At 37.0% G+C, this 21,672-nt stretch overlaps 1 protein-coding gene and 1 pseudogene across 1 annotated transcript in view; both read right to left on the reverse strand.

The window, feature by feature from the left end:
• The window catches only part of Ngly1 (N-glycanase 1), a gene marked incomplete at its 5' end in the record, with an annotated part of 81,246 nt that overhangs the window by 46,046 nt on the left and 13,528 nt on the right, over nucleotides 1-21,672 (reverse strand). Inside the window, 2 exon segments of the mRNA XM_013515676.1 lie at nucleotides 2,521-2,686; nucleotides 20,076-20,318. Of these exon segments, the coding sequence (XP_013371130.1) occupies nucleotides 2,521-2,686; nucleotides 20,076-20,318 (409 nt within the window).
• Nucleotides 21,125-21,672, reverse strand: part of LOC102029428 — a 2,341-nt pseudogene continuing 1,793 nt past the window's right edge.

Here is a 21,672-nt window from a genome sequence, read left to right on the forward strand (position 1 = left end):
CACGCCCGGCCTCTCTTTGTCTTTTTAATTTTGCCAATCTCTCTTCCTTCATGGCTTCACCTCTTACCCTGAAGTGAATCCAAGGTGTGACCCCTTAGCCAAATTCCAGGCCCATCTTTCCACTGGCAGTCCACACAATTTGCAGCAGGAATCTCAAGCTAGAATTCTGCTTTCCTGTCAAGTCTGTTCCTGCTAAGTCCTCTAATTTTCTACTTAACTGGGTTCAAAACTAGCCAGTCATCTCTGAAATCTTCCTTAGAGATATACAACTCTTTGTCGTATTATGTGTAAGTACCATAAATTCTATCACCAAACCAAGTTCTCCATCTTTCCCTTGCAATCCCAATACCTGTTCATCTTCTTATATAAAGTATATTACTATGTTTCAATTCTCTCCCTGTATTCTTGAATTTGTCCAATTTATAGCTATTACTGATAGATCTTCCTTAACCAGAGTTTTGATCTGCTTCAATAGTTAACCCTGCTGAATTAAGTATTCAAGACATGACCGCCCAGAAAAGTCATTTTATTCCCTCTTTTCTGATGAACAGGGCATATATCACTTTTGTTATATGTTCAATGTACAATAGCAATACATAACAATAGTGTACAAGCAGCTGTTTGGGTGAGATATGTGCTTCCTTCATTGGTCCTTATTTTGTATTTCTATCTTTATAAGACATCTTTTTACCTTTAATTCCTTCTGGGAAAAAAAAAAAACAACTTGAAGATAATCCAGTATATACTGATCTGCTTGAAATCAGTGCTAAAACATGGTCTTATCCTGACCTATCATCCATTACACTAAGAGATGTAAAGCAAGCAGATTGTTATCCAAGAGAAAAGAACACCAGACAACAGAACAGTAGAGGATACTGAAAGCCTCTCACACCTGCAGCCACAGCACCTGCACACTCCCCTCACACAGCCAAACTACATTCGCACTGCTCTGCAGCAGGCCCTACAACTGTCTCTATGTATGTTGTTTGCTACACTTGGGAGGAGATTCTTGGTCTCTCTCTTGTCACGTCCTTTCTGGTGTTAAAAGCCCAATCTTTTATTTATTTTCACACTAGCCCAGTATTAGCCAGTATGTTCATTCTTTCTTATTTCAATTAAAAGTTCTTAGGTTTGAAAGAGAGAATGTGTGTGGGTACATGTTAACATAAACACATATACAACAAAAAAGTAATTTTATTTATATCTAGGGGGGAAATATCCTGGGGCAATGTCAGTGGAGACCATCAGTAGATTTTATGGGACACAGACTAGCAAAAGTAAAACAATAGCTTGATGACATATTAATTCTGTAAATGGTTTCTGTCAGATTCATATTAAATTTTACTAAGTCAAACTAATAATCCTATCATATATTCCATGTGCTAAATTACTTAACCTAAAAATATTCATCTATCAGTGACTAAAGTGGAAACACATTCAGATTAAAAATAAAACAGCTTTACAAGATAATGTTCATAAGACTGGAATAGACGTTTGTCCAAAGAAGATACACAAATGGCTAGGAAGCACAGAAGATGATGCTCAAGTAGGGACAAGCAAATCAAAACTACAAAGAGATACCACCTTATCCCTGGCTACTATATAAAACAGACAGAAAACACTAAGTGCTGGTGAGGATGTGAAGAAACTGAAATCTTTGTGCACTGTTGATAGAAATGTAAGATGATAGTAACCGTGTAAAATGACATGGCAATTCCAAGAAATGCCGTATGATACACCAATTTCACGTCTAGGTATATATCCACACATTTTCATAGAAGCATCACATACAATAGCTAAAAGATGAAGGCAACCCAAATGTCCATCAACAGATGACAGGAGAAGCAAAACATGGGATATACACATAATGGAGTATTGCCCATCCTTAAAATGGAAGAACATTCTACAATGTTACAGCATGAATGAATCTTGAGAAAATAATGGTAACTGAAATCACTGAGTTACAAAAATACAAATGCTGTATGATTCCACATTTACACGAGATAAGAGTAGTGAAAATCATAGAGACAGAATGGTAGTTGCCAGAGGCTGGAAGGAGGAGGGACAGGGAATAAAAAGTAACTTCCTACTGGATACACAGTTTTAGCTTTAAAAGACAAAACAGTTGTGGAGCTGGCTGATGGTGATGACTATCTAGCATTATGAACACTTAACAGTGCTGCCGGGCATGGTGGCATACACCTGTAATCTCAGCACTCAGGAGGATGAAGCAGGATTGCAATGAGTTTGAGGCCAGGCTGTACTAATAGGGAGATCCTGTCTCAAAAAACAAACGAAGAATTTAAAAATTAAATAGCACTTAACTGTACACTTAAAAATGGCTAGTAAATTTCCTCATATATGTATTTCACAATATAAAAAATTTTAAAAAATACATCTAATATACTATTAAAAATCTAATATACTTTTAAACATCTCTATAGAAACGAGTCATATTTACAACATACACAGCAAAAGGCTCTATTTCAGTATTGTTTAGCAATGATGTAAAGCTGCTACCTTTATCCAAACTTCTAGCTCTGGATAACTTTTCTTGTGATTTCCTTTTTAATTCTTTGACTGGAATACAAGTCAATGCTTTCTCCTGAAGAATGGGATTTTCATAGAGCAGCACATGCTGAATGTTGGACTGAAGAACTTTCAGAATGGTTGCATCAGCTGTAACCTAATAGAAAAAAATATTGGAATTAGCTTTTCACTATATGCTACAAAAGTAACACATAATAAAAAACTTTTGTGGTTCTCTGATTTCATAGATAAAGGAAGGACGCATAAATTCACTGAAATACATAATTATATACAAACCCCTTAGAATATTAGTATTAGCAGATAGTCACGTCTATATCAGAGTCTAAGGTGATCTATTTTATTTCTTTGTATATATTACAGAAGACATATTTAAACAGGCATATGCTGAATTCTTGACCATAAGCTTTGATCAGGAGAGTGTTCTGAGCAATGCATCGGAAATGCTATATTGACTTCAGATGTAGTAAATATAAATGCTATATTTACTTCAAATCCTTATAAAGTACAGCATAAGCAAAGGAGACATGGTTTTAAGGGATCAAGAATTCTGAGAAACTCCTAAAAGAGATATGAATGAACTAAGAGGAAAAACAAATCAAGGTAATATGCTCTTCAGACAGAGTGGTGATGAAAAGTAAAAATAGTTTCCAAAATACTCCCAACAGACGAGACACAGAATCCATACATCAGGAAGGGATGTTGGAGTAAGTTTTAGGGAAACTGGCCCAGTTCTGCAGGTGAAACAGCTACTCATTTTGGCTTTCCCTCCTTGCCATGTCATCAGCAAAGAACTGTGCCACTGAGCAGGGAGGCTGCATGCTTATATTCCCCAAAAGTAAAGAGGAATAATCAAGACTAGATCAACTGCTTTGGCACACCCAACCATGCAGCATGTCTTGCCCCACATACAGTTGCTGGAAGCAAATGCAAGATTCATAGACAGACTAGCAAGGATTCTCAAGTGCATATGGATCTATAAAAACAATATATATTGCCAAGAAGATACTAATCCTATAGCAATGGCAGCAAATACAGTAAAGAGTAAAAAAGGGTAGCTTCAGGATACAGAGCACACTCGACTTAATCATGGGCTGATATATATATTTATCTTGATAAACTTACTATCTGTTATGGTTCAGATATAAAATTTCCCCTTGGGCTGGGGATATAGCTCAGTGGCACAAGCACCTGCCTGGCAAATGCAAGGTCCTCAGTTCAATTCCTGGTACACCCTCCCCCGCCAAGAGAGGTCCCCTCAAAGTCGCATATGATCAGAGGTGAAAACTTTGGAAAGTGATTAGATCATGAAGCACTAAGCTCAGCAGTGGATTAATCCATTAAAGAAACCATAGCTGAATGCTTTATTAGGAGGTAGACTGGATGGAAAGGTAGGTCACTGACAAATGTGACCTCAAAATGTGTATTCATATTCCTGCCCCTTTCCTCTTTCCTCTGCTTCCTGGTCACCATGGGTTAAGCAGCCTTCCTCCATACCATTTCTGTCTTGGAGCCAGCCAACCATGGACAGCAATGTGTAAAACCATGGGCCAAAATCAAGTTGCTTGTCTTTAAGTTGTATATGTCAGGTATTTTACCCCAGTGATAGGAAAGTGGACTAACGCACTATCATAAGTTGATAGAAGCTTCTGTTGAAAATGCATTTAATACATTTAACCTACTGAATGTTAACAGCACAGTGCTCCCTGAATCAGCTGTTTACCCTTGTGATGGGATGGCTGAATGGAGATATAGATCACCCCCACTGCCCACCATCACCACAGATTATTTATTGTACTGCATATCACTAGACCAGGAAAAAGATCAAAATTCAAAATTACAAGCATGGTTTATTTTTTTATCTTTGAGACAGGGTCTTGTTATGCAGTTCAGGCTGGCCTTGAGCTCACTTTATAGCCCAGGCTGGTCTCAAACTTGCAATGATCCTCCTGCCTCAGCCTCCTGAGTGTTGGGATTACAGGCGTGTGCCACCATGCCCGGCTCAAGTATGGTTTCAACTGATTTCATACTGTATTTCTTCCACATCACTACAAAGTTGAAAAATATTACGTCAAATTGTTTAAGTCAAATCACTGCAAGTTAGAGATCATTTGTATTCAGAGAAAAATACTATTACAGATTGTGGAAATAAATATTTAACCAGTATAAAAGGAAGTATAGATGATATTAAACCGAATAAAAAGAGCAAAAGAATGATTAATTGTGGCAGTATATACCTGTAATACCAGCATTTTAAAAACTAAACAAAGGCATTTTCTGAGAATAAAGCATAAAAATAATAGACACTGAAGATAAATCCGAATGTTTTCATATTCAGTTAACAGAAATTTTAGAAAGATGGTAGAAACAATGGAATAAACATCTCAAAGAAACATAAGCAAATTTCACACAGCTGAAGACCCATAACAAATAGAGACCAAAACAAAAACTAGGCATAAAATTAAGACATTCCAAAAAAGTAAGATTAAAAACAAAATCCTGAAAGCCTTTAAGCACTAAGAAAGAGTATATAAAATAAAAAATAATTTGCACCAGACAGCTCACTGAAAACAATGAAACAAACTAAAAAACAAAAAGAGGGGCTGGGAATTTAGCTCAGCGGCAAAGCACCTGCTCAGCGGCAAGTGCAAGGTCGTGAGTTCGATTCCTGGTACCGGAAAGAAAAAAAAAAAAAAAAGATAAAGAAATCAGCAATACAAAATAAAGTTCAGAAATAAATTCAATGTAATTAACAATTATAACGTATGTGAATGGGTTAAATATACATATCCAAGTGGAGATTGATTTTTTTTAAAAAAGCAAGTCATTACCAAATAAGGCATGTTGAGCACTGTATTAAGAACTAGGATGGGCACGCAAGATTGGCACAATCCCTTTACAGTCTAATGGGAAAAGGCATTAAGTTACAGAACCACCACAGTCATTTAACAAACTTTTGGAAAATAAGGGAGACCAAAGAAAAGAAAGCTATTGCCTAGAACAAATAAATATAAAATAAGACTTTATTTTATGACCTGAAAAAGGACATTTCCCTGGAAAAATGATATTTATCATAAAATATGAAGGAAAAAAGAAAGCTAGCAAGGAAGAGGGGAAAGAACACTCATGTCAGAAGAAACAGCAGTAAGACAGCCTGGAAAGTACATAGAGGGTATACTCATACTTGGAAGGATTAGAGAAATGAGGGTGCTCATTGGAGAAGTAATGGTGGACAGATAAATCCGAAGGTGAAGCTAGGTTGGTAAGCAGCTAGACTTTTCAGGTCTCTTTTCAATGCAATGGGAAGACATTAGTGGGATTCAACCAAGAGAGTAAAATGATCATACCTGTACATCAGAACATCCTGATAGCTGTCATGTGGAAAAAGCAGGCATCAGGGAATCTGACAAGGACTACTACAGTACCCCAAGAGAGCTGGTGGTTTAAACTTGGGTGCTTACAGTATAGTAGAGAAAAGTGAATGGGGCAACCCATTTGGGGCCCCTCTCGTCTCCCAGGAGCTATTCTTATTCCCTATTCCTATTCTTCAATAAACTTTCCTACTCTCAACCTCTGTTGTTCCTTAGAATTCATTCTTTGACTTTGGGGAACACAAACTTGAATAGCTGACATTGAGCAGAGGTGACATGTATTTCCCCTATATCATCTTGGAGATCCTACCATGATCTTTGGAAGGAGACAAAAGTTTGCTTTTATTTCATGACACCCCTAAGTATTTCTTTCTTTTCTAATAAGACTCCCTTTTCAGATATGTCTCAATACAGTTATGGGGCCAGTAACAGGTAAAAACAATAATCCTCTAGATCCTCTGAGAAAGTTCTGCTAGGAGAAAAGTCTAAGTTAAAAAAGAACACCCCAAGTTTTTTCTTTTCTTTCCTGGTAGTCTGGTGAGCCAAGGAGTTCCAAAACTAACCAGCAATAATCCAACTGCCTGTGTAACCAACATTCTCACTGGTTTCAGTGGGGAACCAAGGGTGAAAACAAAGTTTTAGTCAGCTTTTCTCTTCAGTCACATACATGTGAGAAGAAAAACGATAAACGTGCCATTACTAATGTGAAACTTGAGACTGCCAGACAATTGGGTACAGTTTTTAATCTGTGAGTTTAAGTGTATTACAGATACCAAGAGATACATATTCTCAGACTGCATTTAAAAAGAGCCTAGGCAGGACAGACACATCTAGACTCTACCAACCCGCCCCGCCAGGTGATTCTTACTGCAGTCAAGTTAACAGATCACAACCATCACTTTGACTCCAGCCACTGAAGATCCCCAGGGTAGGAACAGTTAGGGGAGGCTAGACCACCTTCAGAATTTGTGTTTTCAACAATCAGACTTTGGAATTGTTTGTTTAACAGTGACATGGAGACTTCCACTAAGATGGCAGAGTGGTGAGCAACACTTAAAGAGCCTTTCTAATGTTTGCTGTCCAGATGCTGGAATATAGCAATCTGAGGAGTAGGAGAGAGGTGGGTTCCCAGGACCCAGGAAGGATTTGATGCAAGAATTGAAACCCACAGTGAGAGCAACAAGAGACACCTCAAAGAAGTAGGAAGAGATGGCAGGTAGTGCTTCCACCGAGCTGGACTCAGAGTAAGGGGCAGCTTGAACTGGTTACTATGGTGACCTCAGAGGCCTCCATGGAGAAATGCACCAGTGGAACAAGCAGTGCACCCAGCGGACTATAGGGGCTGGTTAGTATCTGGGTTAAGCTGTCCACCGGAAGAGGGCGACTGGCTGGGAGCCATCGTAGAGAGGGGCCACCCGAGAACTCAGAGCAACTGCTGGTTCCATCTCTTGGCTCCCAGTGTTAGGGTCAGGTTCAAGTTGGTAGGAGGTCAGGGAGTCAAGTTCAAGCTGGCAGGAGGCACAAGAAGCGCTGCAGGCTGAATGGGTCTGGTGCCAGCCTCATGGCCAGAAACCAGCCTGAAGTTCAGTGGAATTAGAGGTGCAGGCTCACTGAGATTATCCACTACTCTGACGGTAGACTTTTTTTTTTCTTGTTTTGTTTCTGAGCGTGAACATGGTTTCTAGTCTTTTTTGTTGCTGTTGTTTTTATTTCTTCCCTTTCCTTCCTGTCTTCTTTCATTTTTCCAAAATTTGGGTGATCTTCTTTTGTCTTGCAGCCTTGTTTCTAATCTCTTCCTCTTCTCTTTCTCTTTTTTTCCCCCCAACCCCTTTTAAGGTAAAATCACTATATTGAGGGTTTAATTGCATACAGTTTTCTGTTTCATTCTAGATTTTGTTATATAACCACAAATCTAGTTCATACAGTTAAAGGTGGCAAATTAATAGCACAGTTGGCCATTTTCTAGGCTGTGCTCCATGCTATTGTTATTGGTGATTGCACCACTTTAGCCAAGGTGACATAATGGTTCTAAGCAGTTGTTTTTCAAGACTGAGATTGCCTAAGGGTCATAGATAATACTATAAGCCAATGCCAAAGAAACAGAAACTAGGCAAACAGGCATTGTAATGTTTACACTGGTTAACATCAAAAGGTTAAGTTTTCTGTGGTTAAAACAATAAGGTTTTCTTATTAAAAGATACTCTTGGGGGCTGGGGATTTAGCTCAGCGGCACAGCGCCTGCCTGGCAAGTGCAAGGTTGTGAGTTCGATTCCCAGTACTGGAAAAAAAAAAAAAGAAAAAAGATACTCTTGGTATAAAACTAAACTAAGAAACAAAGGTTTCCATATAGTTCTGACATTTATTATTGCTAATTTCATGGTGTACTACATGTATTCATGACTTCTAGGTGTACAGGTCTTTTAAGATGTAAAACCAGGATTGTTCAGGGTGATAAACTTTTCTTTTAGATTCAGATTATCTGCCTTTCTCTTGTGCTCCAGCTACTTATGGTAAGAGATATATGTCACACCATGAGACCATCAATAAAGGATAGTTTTTTTAAAAGCTTATGTGATATATATATTACACATGCATCACTACACTTAGAGATGCTCAGCCACTGAGCAGTCTAGACATATCACATGCTTCTTTGATAACATGTATTAAAGGATAACAAATCCTTTAACAGCTCTAAGGTGAGAGCATCTTTTTTTACTAGATAGAGATGATTGACTAAAAAGGTTATTCTATACTAAGACAGACATTTAAATGTGTTTCACAGATAATAACATGTCATGATGAAATACTATATGTGGCTCTTGATCTCAAGTTTTCTCTGTAAAACTTTATAACTGTTGTCTGTTAATATTCTGCAGGGATTCAACTACTAAAACAATGATTGGCAAAAATAATTACAGTCCACTGGCTATGCTTTATATTTCAAAGTGCTTGATATCCACATGAGATTGTAATAGTTAAGCTTACTGTTCCACTGCAGTACTGATGTAACTGATCTTCTCTTCTGGGTGTTCAACAACTGAAGTGTGGAGCCCAGAACCAGAAAGATAATTGGACTAAGACAGCTAATATTTTGGCCCTGGCCCTCCAAAGTCAACAAACACCATGGGTATCAGGAAACCTTTTCTATAGGATCCTACAATTTTGGTGAGTCACCCTGAGCTGGGAGACTGCTGGACTCTAGAGTACAGGAATCAATGAGTGCACAGTATGCCAAAAAAAGAGGGTCACCAAAGAGGGAAGCCTCTCGTGTTTTTATAGAAAATAACACAGTCAAGCAAGGCTGTGACCTATCCTGGAGGCTAACACTGACAAAGCAGCTGAGAGGCTCTGTACATGGCTCTAGAAGTAATGCCTGAGGAGACTTAAGTGACCTTGACAGACATCAAGACATTAATTTTGATTAACATGGGCCTCACTTTAACATGGATTAAACACCCAGCAGAAAAGTATAACCAAAAGATGTATGAAAACAATACTGTAGTAATAAAAGCTAGATATAAAAAGGGGCTCCAACTGATGACTCCTTCTGGTAGTTTCCAGCTACACTGGTAGCTGACCATTGTTATGGTTCAGTGAGGATAAAAAACTATGGTAAAAGTTATAAAAGCTCAAGAGTCTTTGAATTTCTTACCTAAATTGTCCTTTGAAACCACCAAACTCTCCATCTTCTTAAAGCTAAATCTAGAGGGACTTACGACAAGAAATACCAGACTTACAGGTAATCTTCATCAGAAGAGGGCTAGGAGCCAACTGGTTACAATTGCTATTCCAGTCCCTGAAGAGCAATTTCTTGATGTGGCTCTTTCCCCAACCTGCTTTTCCATTCTAGTGCTCATGCTTTGATCATACATACTTTAATGTCTTAGAAAATTTGTTTATTCTTGCCTAGAGGCTGCCAAACTCCAAGTGATCAGGCAGATGGAATCAATGACAAATGTACCAGAGACTCCTTTTACTGGGATCCATTCAATCGACCCTGTAAAGGGAGTTTGTAACTGCTAAACTGCAACATGACTTCTATTTTTTTTTTTTTCCTAGTGTACCAAATAAGCCACTTCTATTTGAGGATTTAGTGTGATAAGCATTTTTTTTTTTTTTTACATAAATGGTTTGTATATTGGAACAAGAACAAACGAGTAAACCTTACTGACAAGTCTTCTTACTGGTTCAACTCAGGACACAAAGGATGATTTAAAATACAAACACAATCATAGAAGCTGGCACTAAACATCTCAGTCTTACATTTCTGAGTATTAAATGGTGGTAATGCTGATTGAAACAAAAGCACCTCGAAAACATGTGTCGATTCTCACACTGAGTGAAATGAAAATTACAAATACATCCACAAGTAACTAGTTCATAAATGTAAATTATTTCACAGGTCCTTTGCAACATGACTTCTAGACAAGGCTCATTAGATTAGCTCTCTGGAGAAGGCCCTTGACTGTGGTCTCCTCTATACTGACCCTTCTCAGCTCAAAGCACCTAGATGGAAATTATCCCCCAACTACCTCCCCTAACGACGGTTAGGGAGAGCTTGTCAGAGGGGGGAATATTATAGACAGCTAAGTTAGGCAGAAATATAGGCTGTCAGACAGGGCTAGGCCCTTGAGGGAGTCAGTGCAGAAGATGAGAATGCATAAGAAGTTGGCTTGAGGCACATCTGAAGAAGATTAAAGTTATAACTGCCAGATTTACAGATTTCTCTAAGGAAGTCTGAGATTACTGGTACCACCTTTTAGAGATTTCCCATATAAATAAATCATTATCTTATTAGGGGTGGGCCATCCTCTCCCACCAAGACTAAGATTACTAAAACTAAAGACAAGACTAAGACTACTGATTAACCACCAATGTTAATGATGTCATCCATATGCCCTTGCTACTGCTGGATCAGTATTAGTTAAGTGGCTATACTTGTAATCTTATTGGTCGATTATAATTTGACCCATGTTATATCAATTTCTAGTGACTTTGCTCTATAAAATTTTCTCAGAGAAGTGGGCTCACTGGCAACCCATTCAGGATCTCTCCTGTCTCTCAGGAGCTATTGCTATTCCCCAATAAATTTTCCTACTCTTAGAAAAAAGAAAGAAAAAAGTGAATGGATCTGAAAATAACTGAGGAAATAGCACCAACACATCTTGGTGACTAACTACTACAGAGGAGTGGTTAGGAAAGGAGAAAAACGTTAGGAATGGGTTTTGACACGAATAAATGGGTCAGTAGTTGAATCACTTAAAGGGGGTATCACCCACAAAAAGGACTACTAAATGGTCGAGTAAAAACAAACTGGAAAAAATTCATGGAATTTAGTAACATGGACACTATTAACCTTAGTGAAGAAGAGTCTTATAACAGTGTTAATAAAGAAATCAAGTTGCAAGAGGCTGAGTTGTACAAGTGGTATCCCAAAGTAGGCTACAGGCAACCAGGGAGCTGTACAAAACAGTCCACTGGGATGTGGGCAAAAAATATTAGGACTTGTATTTATATTATTTTTGCTCAGAAAGTAAAGTATTAAGTTATAATAGTCACTGCTTGATTTATTACTGGCGTAACTACCTTAAGGAAAAAAAAATGCCACAAAGGAGAGGGATTAACAGTGTCATGCTCATTCCTGCTTCTAAAAATTGTTATGCTACAAAGTTTTACAGTTCCAATGAACCTGGTTAAACAGATTTACAGATTACATGATGTAGTTTTAACTGAATTAACCATCGACCCTGGCTTAAAAAGATTACCAAGAACATGGACATTAAAGTTAATACTAATAAGGAAAGCACATGTGAATAAGGAAAGAACAACAGGACTAACACATGTACTTTTTCAATGAAAACCCTTCAACAGCTACATTTTAACACAAAAAACAATACAAAACAAAATAAAAAGCTGTGATATATCTAACAAACTTAGAATCCAAAAATTAACAAAACTATTTAAGCCAGGTGTGGTGGCACATGCCTGTAATCCCAGTACTTGAGAGGCTGAGGCAGAAGGATTGCCATGAGTTTGAGGCCTGGGCTACATTGTGAGTTCAAGGCCAGCCTGGGCTACATAGTGAGTTCAATGCCAGCCTGAACTATGTAGCAAGACCCTGTCTCAAAAAAAGAAAAAAAACCTATTTAAAATATGGATTTATGGATTTAAAATATGGATTCAATAAATATGCTGTAAATTTTTTTAGAATTAGACATTATTTAGTACTTAGCTCTTCTTTACTATGTTTTATACTGTATACAGTATATTGTCAGTGATCTATATGTCTAAATATATGTCTATATGTAATTTATATACAAATAAAAATATATTTAGAGTGTATATACAAAAATATTTATCATTTATCCATAGGGCACATGAAGTACAGAACTCCAACAGACAAATATATAATACAGATACATGATGAGCAAGGGGAAGAGCAGTAAGACATATAAATACACAAGATCCAGGGATATCTGTGTGCTATTGATTTGTTTCTACAACAGGAGACCTACTGTTAACAATGTGAACTCCGAAGTTCATCCCTCTTCATTGATTCAGACGGTTTGGGATTATGTTCAGAAATCTACACATGAAGCCAGAAGAACACATGAGAACAGGTCCATAGGAATTAGGGCCATGGAGACAACCTGCCAGACAGAAGGAGGTAAAAGACTGGATACAGCCCATGTGAGATTCCATAGCAAATGGGAAAAGAGAAGGCTACTGGAACAAAAGAAGGACTGCCTTCCTTAAAAACAATCTATTTTCTCAGTTTAACACAAAGCACTAATCTAGAGATTTTGCAAGGGAGGAGAATATGCTCCTTTAGCAGAATTGATGTAAAGATAGTAAAAAGTCTCCATGTTGTTTGAAAGAATTCTTATAAAAATGAAGCACTTAGGGGCTGAGGATTTAGCTCAGCGGCACAGCGCCTGCCTGGCAAGCGCAAGGTCATGAGTTTGATTCCTGGTACTGGGGGGGGGAAAAAGAAAAACACAAAAATGAGGCACTTAAAGTAGTATCTTTTTTTTATTATTTAAAATACAATTTTTTTTTTGGTACTGGGAATCGAACTCATGACCTTGCACTTGCCAGGCAGGTGCGATGCTGCTAAGCTATATCCCGGGCCCCTTCTTTTTTTTTTAATGAAGATTTTCATTTACTGAGATGATAAGAACTCATCCAGAGTATTTTTATATTTAATTTAATCCTTTTAATATGGACATTTCTTATTCATTATGGTTTTAATGGCATTTGAATGATCTTGAATAATAAAGTTTATTTTCCTGATTTATTTCTTCACATATTCATTGGCACACTCTGAAAAAAACCAAGCCATAAAAATAGAAGGTTGCTGATTGCATGGCGATTACAGCAGCTGGGTAAGCATGTACTAATGCTGTGTAAGGCAGCAGTTAATTGCCTGACAGAATAAAAGTTATTTGGAGCACAAGTGGAAGTTTAAAATGTGAAATCTGTTTTAGACCAGAGAAAGTTTTTCTTCACTAATCATGCTTCCACTTATTTTGGTTTCTGATGTGAGATATATTTAAGACTTTGTAGGAAAGGAAGTACAATGTGTATGATTCTGTCATATCATGTCTATCAGGGGAAGCTGGATGAGCAAATTCTCTTCTGTGGTGAAACATCAAGGTTCCTCAAGCCCAGCAGCTATCTTTCCACCTTGATGCAATCCTTTACTCTTGTGGCTTTCAGATTTAGAGCCTGTTATTAAATGTTATTAAAGCTGAAGGTTCTGTTCAGTAATGAATTTTTAAATGTCAGTTTTAATCAACTTGGAATTCAATAAAATTCAATAAAATAACGATTTTGCAAAGAATCAGGAAATACTAACACTGTAAATAATATCAAATTGTCCAATAATTTCACTACTGAGGAAATATCTTTAAGATGTCTGTGTGTGTTTTTGATATGAAAAACAACTATTACATATATACAAAACTTGCTGTTTAATGTTGGAATTGTTTGCTTTTTTCCATATAATTATACTTTTCATATAAATGAAGCAAGAGCTGAAGTAAACTAGGGCACATTTAGCCCTGATGTTATATGTCAAAATACCATTTGGATCTGTCTTTTTAAATCTACATTCCAAGGTTTTTCACAACAAAGAATAAATAAATACATGCATTCTTGTGCACTAAAAAATACTTTTCATGTCAAAACAGACAACATTATTATTTAAAATACAACATTATCACTTTTAACAGATGCTAAGTATACGAAAATAAGGATACAATATAATTTAGGAACTCTCCTACTGAAGGGCATGAGGAAATTCTTTTATCAGTAAAAGGAATATGAAAAAAATGATGAATGGATAAAGATATGGCATGTCCTTGCAATGGAACGCTACTAAGCAATAAAATGGAACAAAAGACTGATATATTCTATAATATGAAGGAACTTCAAATGCATTACACAAACTAAAAAAGAGTTAGAAGCAAGACTGCATAATGTATAGTTCTATTTATATGAAATGTGCAGGACAGGCAGCAAAATAACTTTCCAACATCCACCACCACCATTTACTGAGAACCAATATATTCCAGTACTTTGTGTATTAAAACAAAAGCTTACTGGTACATTTTAACAGTTTCACTTATATTTTAAATATTACTTGATATGTTTGTAACCAAAGAAATAAAGTTACAAAGGTCAGGATTCTTCTAGCTTTATATATATATACATATATATATATATATGTGTGTATATATATATTTGTTAAACGGTTTTTAAAACTCTCTCTTGCACCCTGACTTTAGTACACCATAACCTTAGTATCCCTCCTCAAAATTGGCAAGGCAGAAAAAAATAATTGTCAGTTTTTATAGTACAGTAACTAGTGGTGATTAATAATTTAAATAACAAAAATATGTGATTAAAAAAATAAAAAATATGTGTATTCTCGCTGAGTTTAAAGTCAGCCCGCACTACATACTGAGACCCTGTCTCACAAAAAAACAACAACAACAGCGAACCAAAAAAGTGTATTCTAGTGCTCCATGGGTAACTAAGAATTATCTATATAAAAAAAGATTCAGGTTGCAGTCATGCATTATAAGGGACACCAAGTATACACTTTGAGTTCCTTTGGTAAATCAAAAGCCTTACAGGGAGGCAAGAAGAGTAGCCCTATAGCCCCTCAAGGCCCTAGCCTTATTCTCAGTTCCTAAGGAACCATTCTGGTCCTTCCTCAAAAGACATAGTGATGTGCCTGGGATATAGCTCAGTGGCACAGTGCCTGCCTTACAAGCACGAGGTTCTGAGTTCAATTCCTGATACAAAAAAAAAGAGAGACACACTGACAAGCTATAAAGATCCTACATAGAAAATGGCCACTAGAACTTTTACAGGACTAAGAAGAAAGCTATTCCTGAGAACCTCTAGAAGAACCGAGGCTTCTCTCCAGCAAGCAAAACTCCCATATTGCTCCAAGGGCAGATAAGCAGTCACTAATCACCCTAACTCACCACAGCTTAAATAGGCACCTGTATCGAGGCTCCCACTTTTGATTAGATCCATTAGGTGGGTAATCTTGCTAAAGCTATGGCACTCAGGTTCTTGGATAATTTATCTCCCTCTTTGCCCTACTCTGTCTTCTGCAACAAGTGTGGAAACACCTGCTCCTCATGTTTGGGTTCTATATCTCCAACACAATAGTAAAGCTACTTTCTTTCTCCCAATGAACAGACAGCTCACTAGTCACTCTTCTCATTGTCTTCTGACAGTGTTTTTTTCCTTCAACCCAGCCAGTGAGCCACAACTCCCTATGATATGGGAAAGAAAACTAAACCAATGCCATTTTGTGTTCTAGTGCCCTTTTAAAGCTTAAGTCTCTGTTTTCTTAAGTTTATTTCTTGTAAATGTTGTCATAGTTACCTAACTCAATACCACCCCATGCTCTGTCATAAGACTGCTTGTTCCTTATGTAAAATGTCAAACACCTTTGTTCCTTTGTCACAAGCTCAGCCTATGTTTTATAGTCTTTCCATAGCTGCGCTAAATCATATCAGCACCACCATCCCCCATAGACCCAGAACTAGAACTGTACAACTATTTTCCCCTCCTACCCTTCGGGGTTTGTGCTCAGTCATGTACTAGGTACCCACTGCCGGCTCCCAATAAACTTGCTTCTTTCTGCATCTGGCCTTTGCAGGTGACTCAATTAAATAAGTGCCTTTGCCACAACACCTAAAGTTGGGAGAGCACATACTCTCCAGTAGATAGTGTCCACAGCCTCTTCCACCTGGAAGAAGCTATAGAAAACAAGAGCCCTCCGCTCCCTCAACACGCCATAAGGAATTATGGGGATATGTGTTTCTCAGGGAAAATGAGACAGTTTATGGCATGACAAAGCTGGCTGGGGAAGTAAGTATGACTGTTAATTACAAAATTCCAGGACACATACGCAGAACAGTTCCAAAGTCCTGCATATGGACGTCTCATGAGAACTGGAGCAGGTGTTTTGGTTTTTTTTTTGTAGCAGAAATCAAACTCAGAACCTTGCACTTCCCAGGCAAGTGCTTGTGCCACTGAGCTATGTCCCAGCCTGGGGCAGGTTGTGATGGGATGGCCTAGACCTAACCTCAGCCTGAGGAGTTGGTGATACAAAAACAAAAGACCACAGTGAGTTTTGGCTACTGTGTTCTCTCTCCATGGTGGCCTACCCTCACAATGTAGGGTGTAATTTTTCCCTACTTTTATTCGGCCTGAACTTCCTCTGAACAGCCTGTTTCTTTTCCTACCTTTAATAAAACTTTGCTACAGTTAAAAACAAAGAAACAAAACCAAAACAAACAAACAAAAACATCAAGATTCCTTTTCCCTAAGTCCTTTAAAGGACACAGAAAAATATATTTTATCTCAAGAGCTAGAGAAGAATTGGTAAGTACTAGCCTACTAATGGCATACATCTCTGAGAAAGTTTATTTTCTTTTAAATTTTAGAAATTGTTGAGATAGAATGACAATTTTTATGTGTGTATGTGGTAATGGAGATTGAACCCAGACCTTTGTGTGTGCTAGGCAAGCACTCTACTACTGAGTTGATCCCCAGACCTTTGTATATTTTACTTAGAGACAGGGTCTGTGTAAATTGCCCAGGCTGGCCTTCAACATGTGGTCTTCCCATTCACCCACTGGAGTAGATGGACTTACAGACATGCACCCCCTTGTCCAATTGATATTTTCTGCAATGCCTAGAGGCTCTGTAGTAACTGACAGGGTTTCTGAGTCAGGTGTGGTGGCGCATGCCTATAATGCCAGCAGTGGGAGACTAAGGTAGGACGATTGCTGAGTTCAAGGTCAGCCTGAACTACACAATGAGAACCTATCTCAAAAAAAGAGACAGGGTTCAAACTTCAAATTCTACTTAAATTGCTAGATTAAGAAGCCCCCAATTCAGGAAATGTCAACTGATATGCTGAATCTGGAACACTAACAAATTACTACTTGGTACAGAGATCCTTGTAAGACAAAGAGATACTTGTAAGATAAATTATTTTCAAGCTTTTCTGTAACTCATTAGCAATATACTTTTTTTTTTTTTTGGCCATATGTACCAGAGACTGAACCCAGAGCCTTCACATTGAGCTATAGCAGTATATAATTTTTTTTTGGCAGTATGTACTAGTTTGAACCCAAACACTTCACACTAAGCATTATTCCCATCCTTATTTAAATTTTTTACTTTGAAACTGAGTCTCATTAAGTAACTAAATTTCCAGGTCTGTCTATGACAAACCTACTGTCAACATCATACTAAATGGGGAAAAACTGGAAGCTTTCCCTCTAAAATCAGGAACAAAAACAAGGATGTCAACTATCACCACTCTTGTTCAACACAGTTTTCAAGCATTAGCAAGAAAAATTAGATAAGAAAAAGAAATAAAAGATACATATAAGAAAAGGATAAACCAAGTTGTCAATATTTGCAGATGACATAATCTTGTGCACAGAAGACCCCCAAAAATCTACCAAAAACGTTTAGAATTAATAACTAAATTCAGTAAAGTAGCAGGATATAAAATCAACACACAAAAACCAATTTCATTCCTGCACACTAATAATGAGCCTATGGAGAAAGAAACTAGGAAAAAATACCATTTACAAAAGCACCAAGAAAATTACTTACCAATTAATGTAACTAAGAAAATGAAAGACCTCTACAATAAAAATTACAGCACTCTGAATAAGGAAATTGAAGATGATGTCAGAAAATGTAAAGACATCACTTGTTCCTGAAGAAGCAGAACCAACATAGTCAAAATGGCCATATTCCCAAAACTGACATACAGATTTTTTTGCAATTCCAATTAAAACACCAATAGTGTTCTTCACAGAACTGGAAAAAAAATTCTTAAAATTCATATGGAATCATTAAAGACCCAGAATAGCAAAAGCAATTTTGGATAACAAGAGCAAACCTGAAGGCATCAAAATGCTGGACTTGAAGTTATATCACAAAGTTACTGTGATTAAAACAGCATGGTACTGGCACAACAACAGACATGAAAATCAGTGGTATAGAATGGAGGATGCAGAAACAATCCCAAGCACATTCAACTATTTCATCTTTGACAAAGCAGCCAAAAACATACACTGGAAGAAAGATAGCCCCTTTAATAAATTAAGGTTCAAATTATCCAGTTTGAGAAGATTAAGAGTGGATTTAATAACTGATTATATATAAAGTTCTGCCATGTGGAGACTATTGATAAGATGCATTCTACCAAAAGTAAAATAAGAAGGTAGGAGCTTAAGCTGGTTACTGAAAGGATCACTACAGAAATACCACAAAAAGTTTTGATGGTAAACATTTAGAAGAAAAATAACCTCTATCAAAAGGAGTTTCTAACTACTAAGGCATTTTATATATATACATACACACACACACACACACATATACACATATACACATATATACGATCAGTGGCATAACTGTACTGTTGTTGGTGTCTGATGGTTTGTTGAGGGGAACAGTTAATGATTAAAAGTTGTTTTTTTTTTTAATATTTTGACCAATTTTGCATGCTTGTATCTGGTAATCTGAGCAACTTATACGATGAAAACAATTTGCAGTATAGTATCCATTGGTGAATTCCTACAATCCTGCCTAGTGACACTATGCATTGTTTCTAATGTTCTTTTAAATTATTTTCTTACTCCCTTTAATGATTTGATCAATCTTCTATACTTTTTTTTTGTTTGTTTGTTTTTTCTCCGGTACCGGGAACCGAACTCACGACCTTGCGCTTGCCAGGCAGGCACTTTGCCGCTGAGCTAAATCCCCAGCCCAATCTTCTATACTTACATCTGGTAATCTGAGCAACTTTTTTGAAGATAACAATATGTAATATAACAACCACTGTTAATCTCTATCATTTGGTTTGAAACCCTGTATCATTTTTTAATGTTCTTGCTTTGTGTTGTTTGAATTTTGCTATTGTTCTTTTTTTTGTGCTATTTTCTTTAAAATAAAAAAAAAATGTAAAAAAAAGGAGTCTTTATAACCAGGGTGTTTTATATTACGGAGGATCATTTAGCTTTATGAAGACATCAGAAATCTAGTTTCAGTTCTTCAGAGTATAAATCTATGTATTCTAATAGCTAAACTTCACCAATTGGCTAGCATCCATGATTAGCACATTAACACATTTTTATTTATCTTATAACTAAAGAGGCCAATTTTTCACTGAATTAAGATGCTGATAATAGTTGGGCTGCTGGAATTAATAATCCCATGGTGAATGGCAACAGGTAAAATTTAAGATTAAAAATGTCAATGCAATAGAGAAAATCTGCTAATTTCATGGCTACACCCCTATTCTGCAGTTTCATCTACTTTAAGTACATATGCTACTTTGTGTACCTTATTTAAGTACAAAGACAACATGTGCATTTATAAATGATAATTTTAAACAAAAGAGAAGCAATAACCTGTAAGTTTTAAAATATAAATGTAAGTAATTTGCTAAAAATCTGATAATTTTTTACAGAGATGATGAAGTTGTAAGAACCAAGAATACTGAGATATAAATTCAGAAATAAATCACAGCATCAATTACAGCTTTTGATATTTCAACAGTTTTAATTAACATAATGGTTAAAAAATGTTTAATTCTACCATTACCTTTGGAGCAGAAGGTGGATTTAACTGCGCTTGATGGTTCCCTGTATACTGAGTTAAGCCACTGGAATCTGAAGACTGTGCTGTAGCAAGTTGGGTACTGGATCTAGGTTGCTGAGATGATTCTACTTTATGGCTCTTATTTGATCCATCCAACCTACTACTTCTCTCCATGGCAATCAGGTCACGAATTTTTTGCAACTGCTCCACTGAAGCTTTTTTAGGGAAGATAAGATGTGTTTCTCCCTGGAATTTACAAAATTGGGGAAATTTTAATCTTTGCTTTATACTGACAGTCATTCTCACATATATAAGTCAATACTGTACAATGCATCATATTTTAACAATCATACTTGTCTTACTTATCTCTCACTGCTGAGACAAAATACCTGCAGCCCAAAATCAAGGTAGGAAAAGTTCATTTAGCTCACAGTTTGTGGATTCAGTCCATAATCTGCTGGCTCCAAGGCAGGGCGGCAAGGCACAGGGGCAATGGATCATGGCAATGGATCAGGGAGAGCAATTAAAGGAAAGGGGAGAAGCAAGCCTCTTTTCCTCCCTTATACTGTATACAGAATACCCACCCTAGGGTGGGTGTCCACTCATACTCTCAATCCCAGCATGACACAATGAACCAATCACAAACTCTAGATTCATCTGCCTCTGAAAAGCCTACCCCCTAGACTTTGGGAGGACATCCAGACATAAACTATAACAATACTTTTTGGTATCATTACGGCCCTTTTAAAATACAAAGGAATATAATGCTTAAATATAAACCAAAAAATTAAGAAAAATTTTTCTTCATTAGCATATAATGCTTATTTAATGTGATTCAAAGGACTGTTAGAAAAATTTGATTGGGGAGGAATAGATCCTAAGAGTTGCAAATGTGCACACCTATATTCTTTACAACAGTTATGAAACTATTATTATCTATGGAATTCCTTATGAAGTAATAATGATAGTAGGTGGAAAGCCATACAAAAGGATTGGAGGAGGGGGGCACATAAAACCATAATGAAGTTATATAATGTGTGGGACTCGGTGGTCTATTGGTGGTCCCTGAGAGAAAACAGCACAAGGATTTAGAAAATAAAGACAAGACAATAAATAGCCAGGTCAGGTGGAGTTACCTCTTACCTGACGGGCAAGCGGTCTGACTTCAACAGTAGGGGTATTTATTGTATACTCTTGCAAAGTTAGTATCAGGAGAGGTAATGTTGCCTAGTGACTAAAGACTGTAACTGTCCAGGCAGGATGCTTTTTTCAATACTGAGGTAGCTTGAATGTTGGAGGCACTCTGGCTCTGTCCTGCCCTCACACAAATGACTAATATCCAGTTTCAGCAGCTCCCAACAATAATGCACAGTAGTATAACTATGGCTGACAACAACTGAATGTTTCAAAATAGGCAGTAGAGACGATTTTGAAAGTCCCCAACATAATTTCTTTATGTGTAAGGTAAGAGATATATTAACTAATCTGATCTGGTCATTATACATTGTATATATGTATTGAAATGTCACACTATACCACACAAATATGTACAATTACCAAGTGTCAATTAAAAATAAACATATACAAGCTGGCCATGGTG

Source organism: Chinchilla lanigera, unplaced genomic scaffold (assembly GCF_000276665.1).
Source record: "Chinchilla lanigera isolate Chin_1 unplaced genomic scaffold, ChiLan1.0 scaffold00029, whole genome shotgun sequence".
Lineage (NCBI taxonomy): Eukaryota > Metazoa > Chordata > Mammalia > Rodentia > Chinchillidae > Chinchilla > Chinchilla lanigera.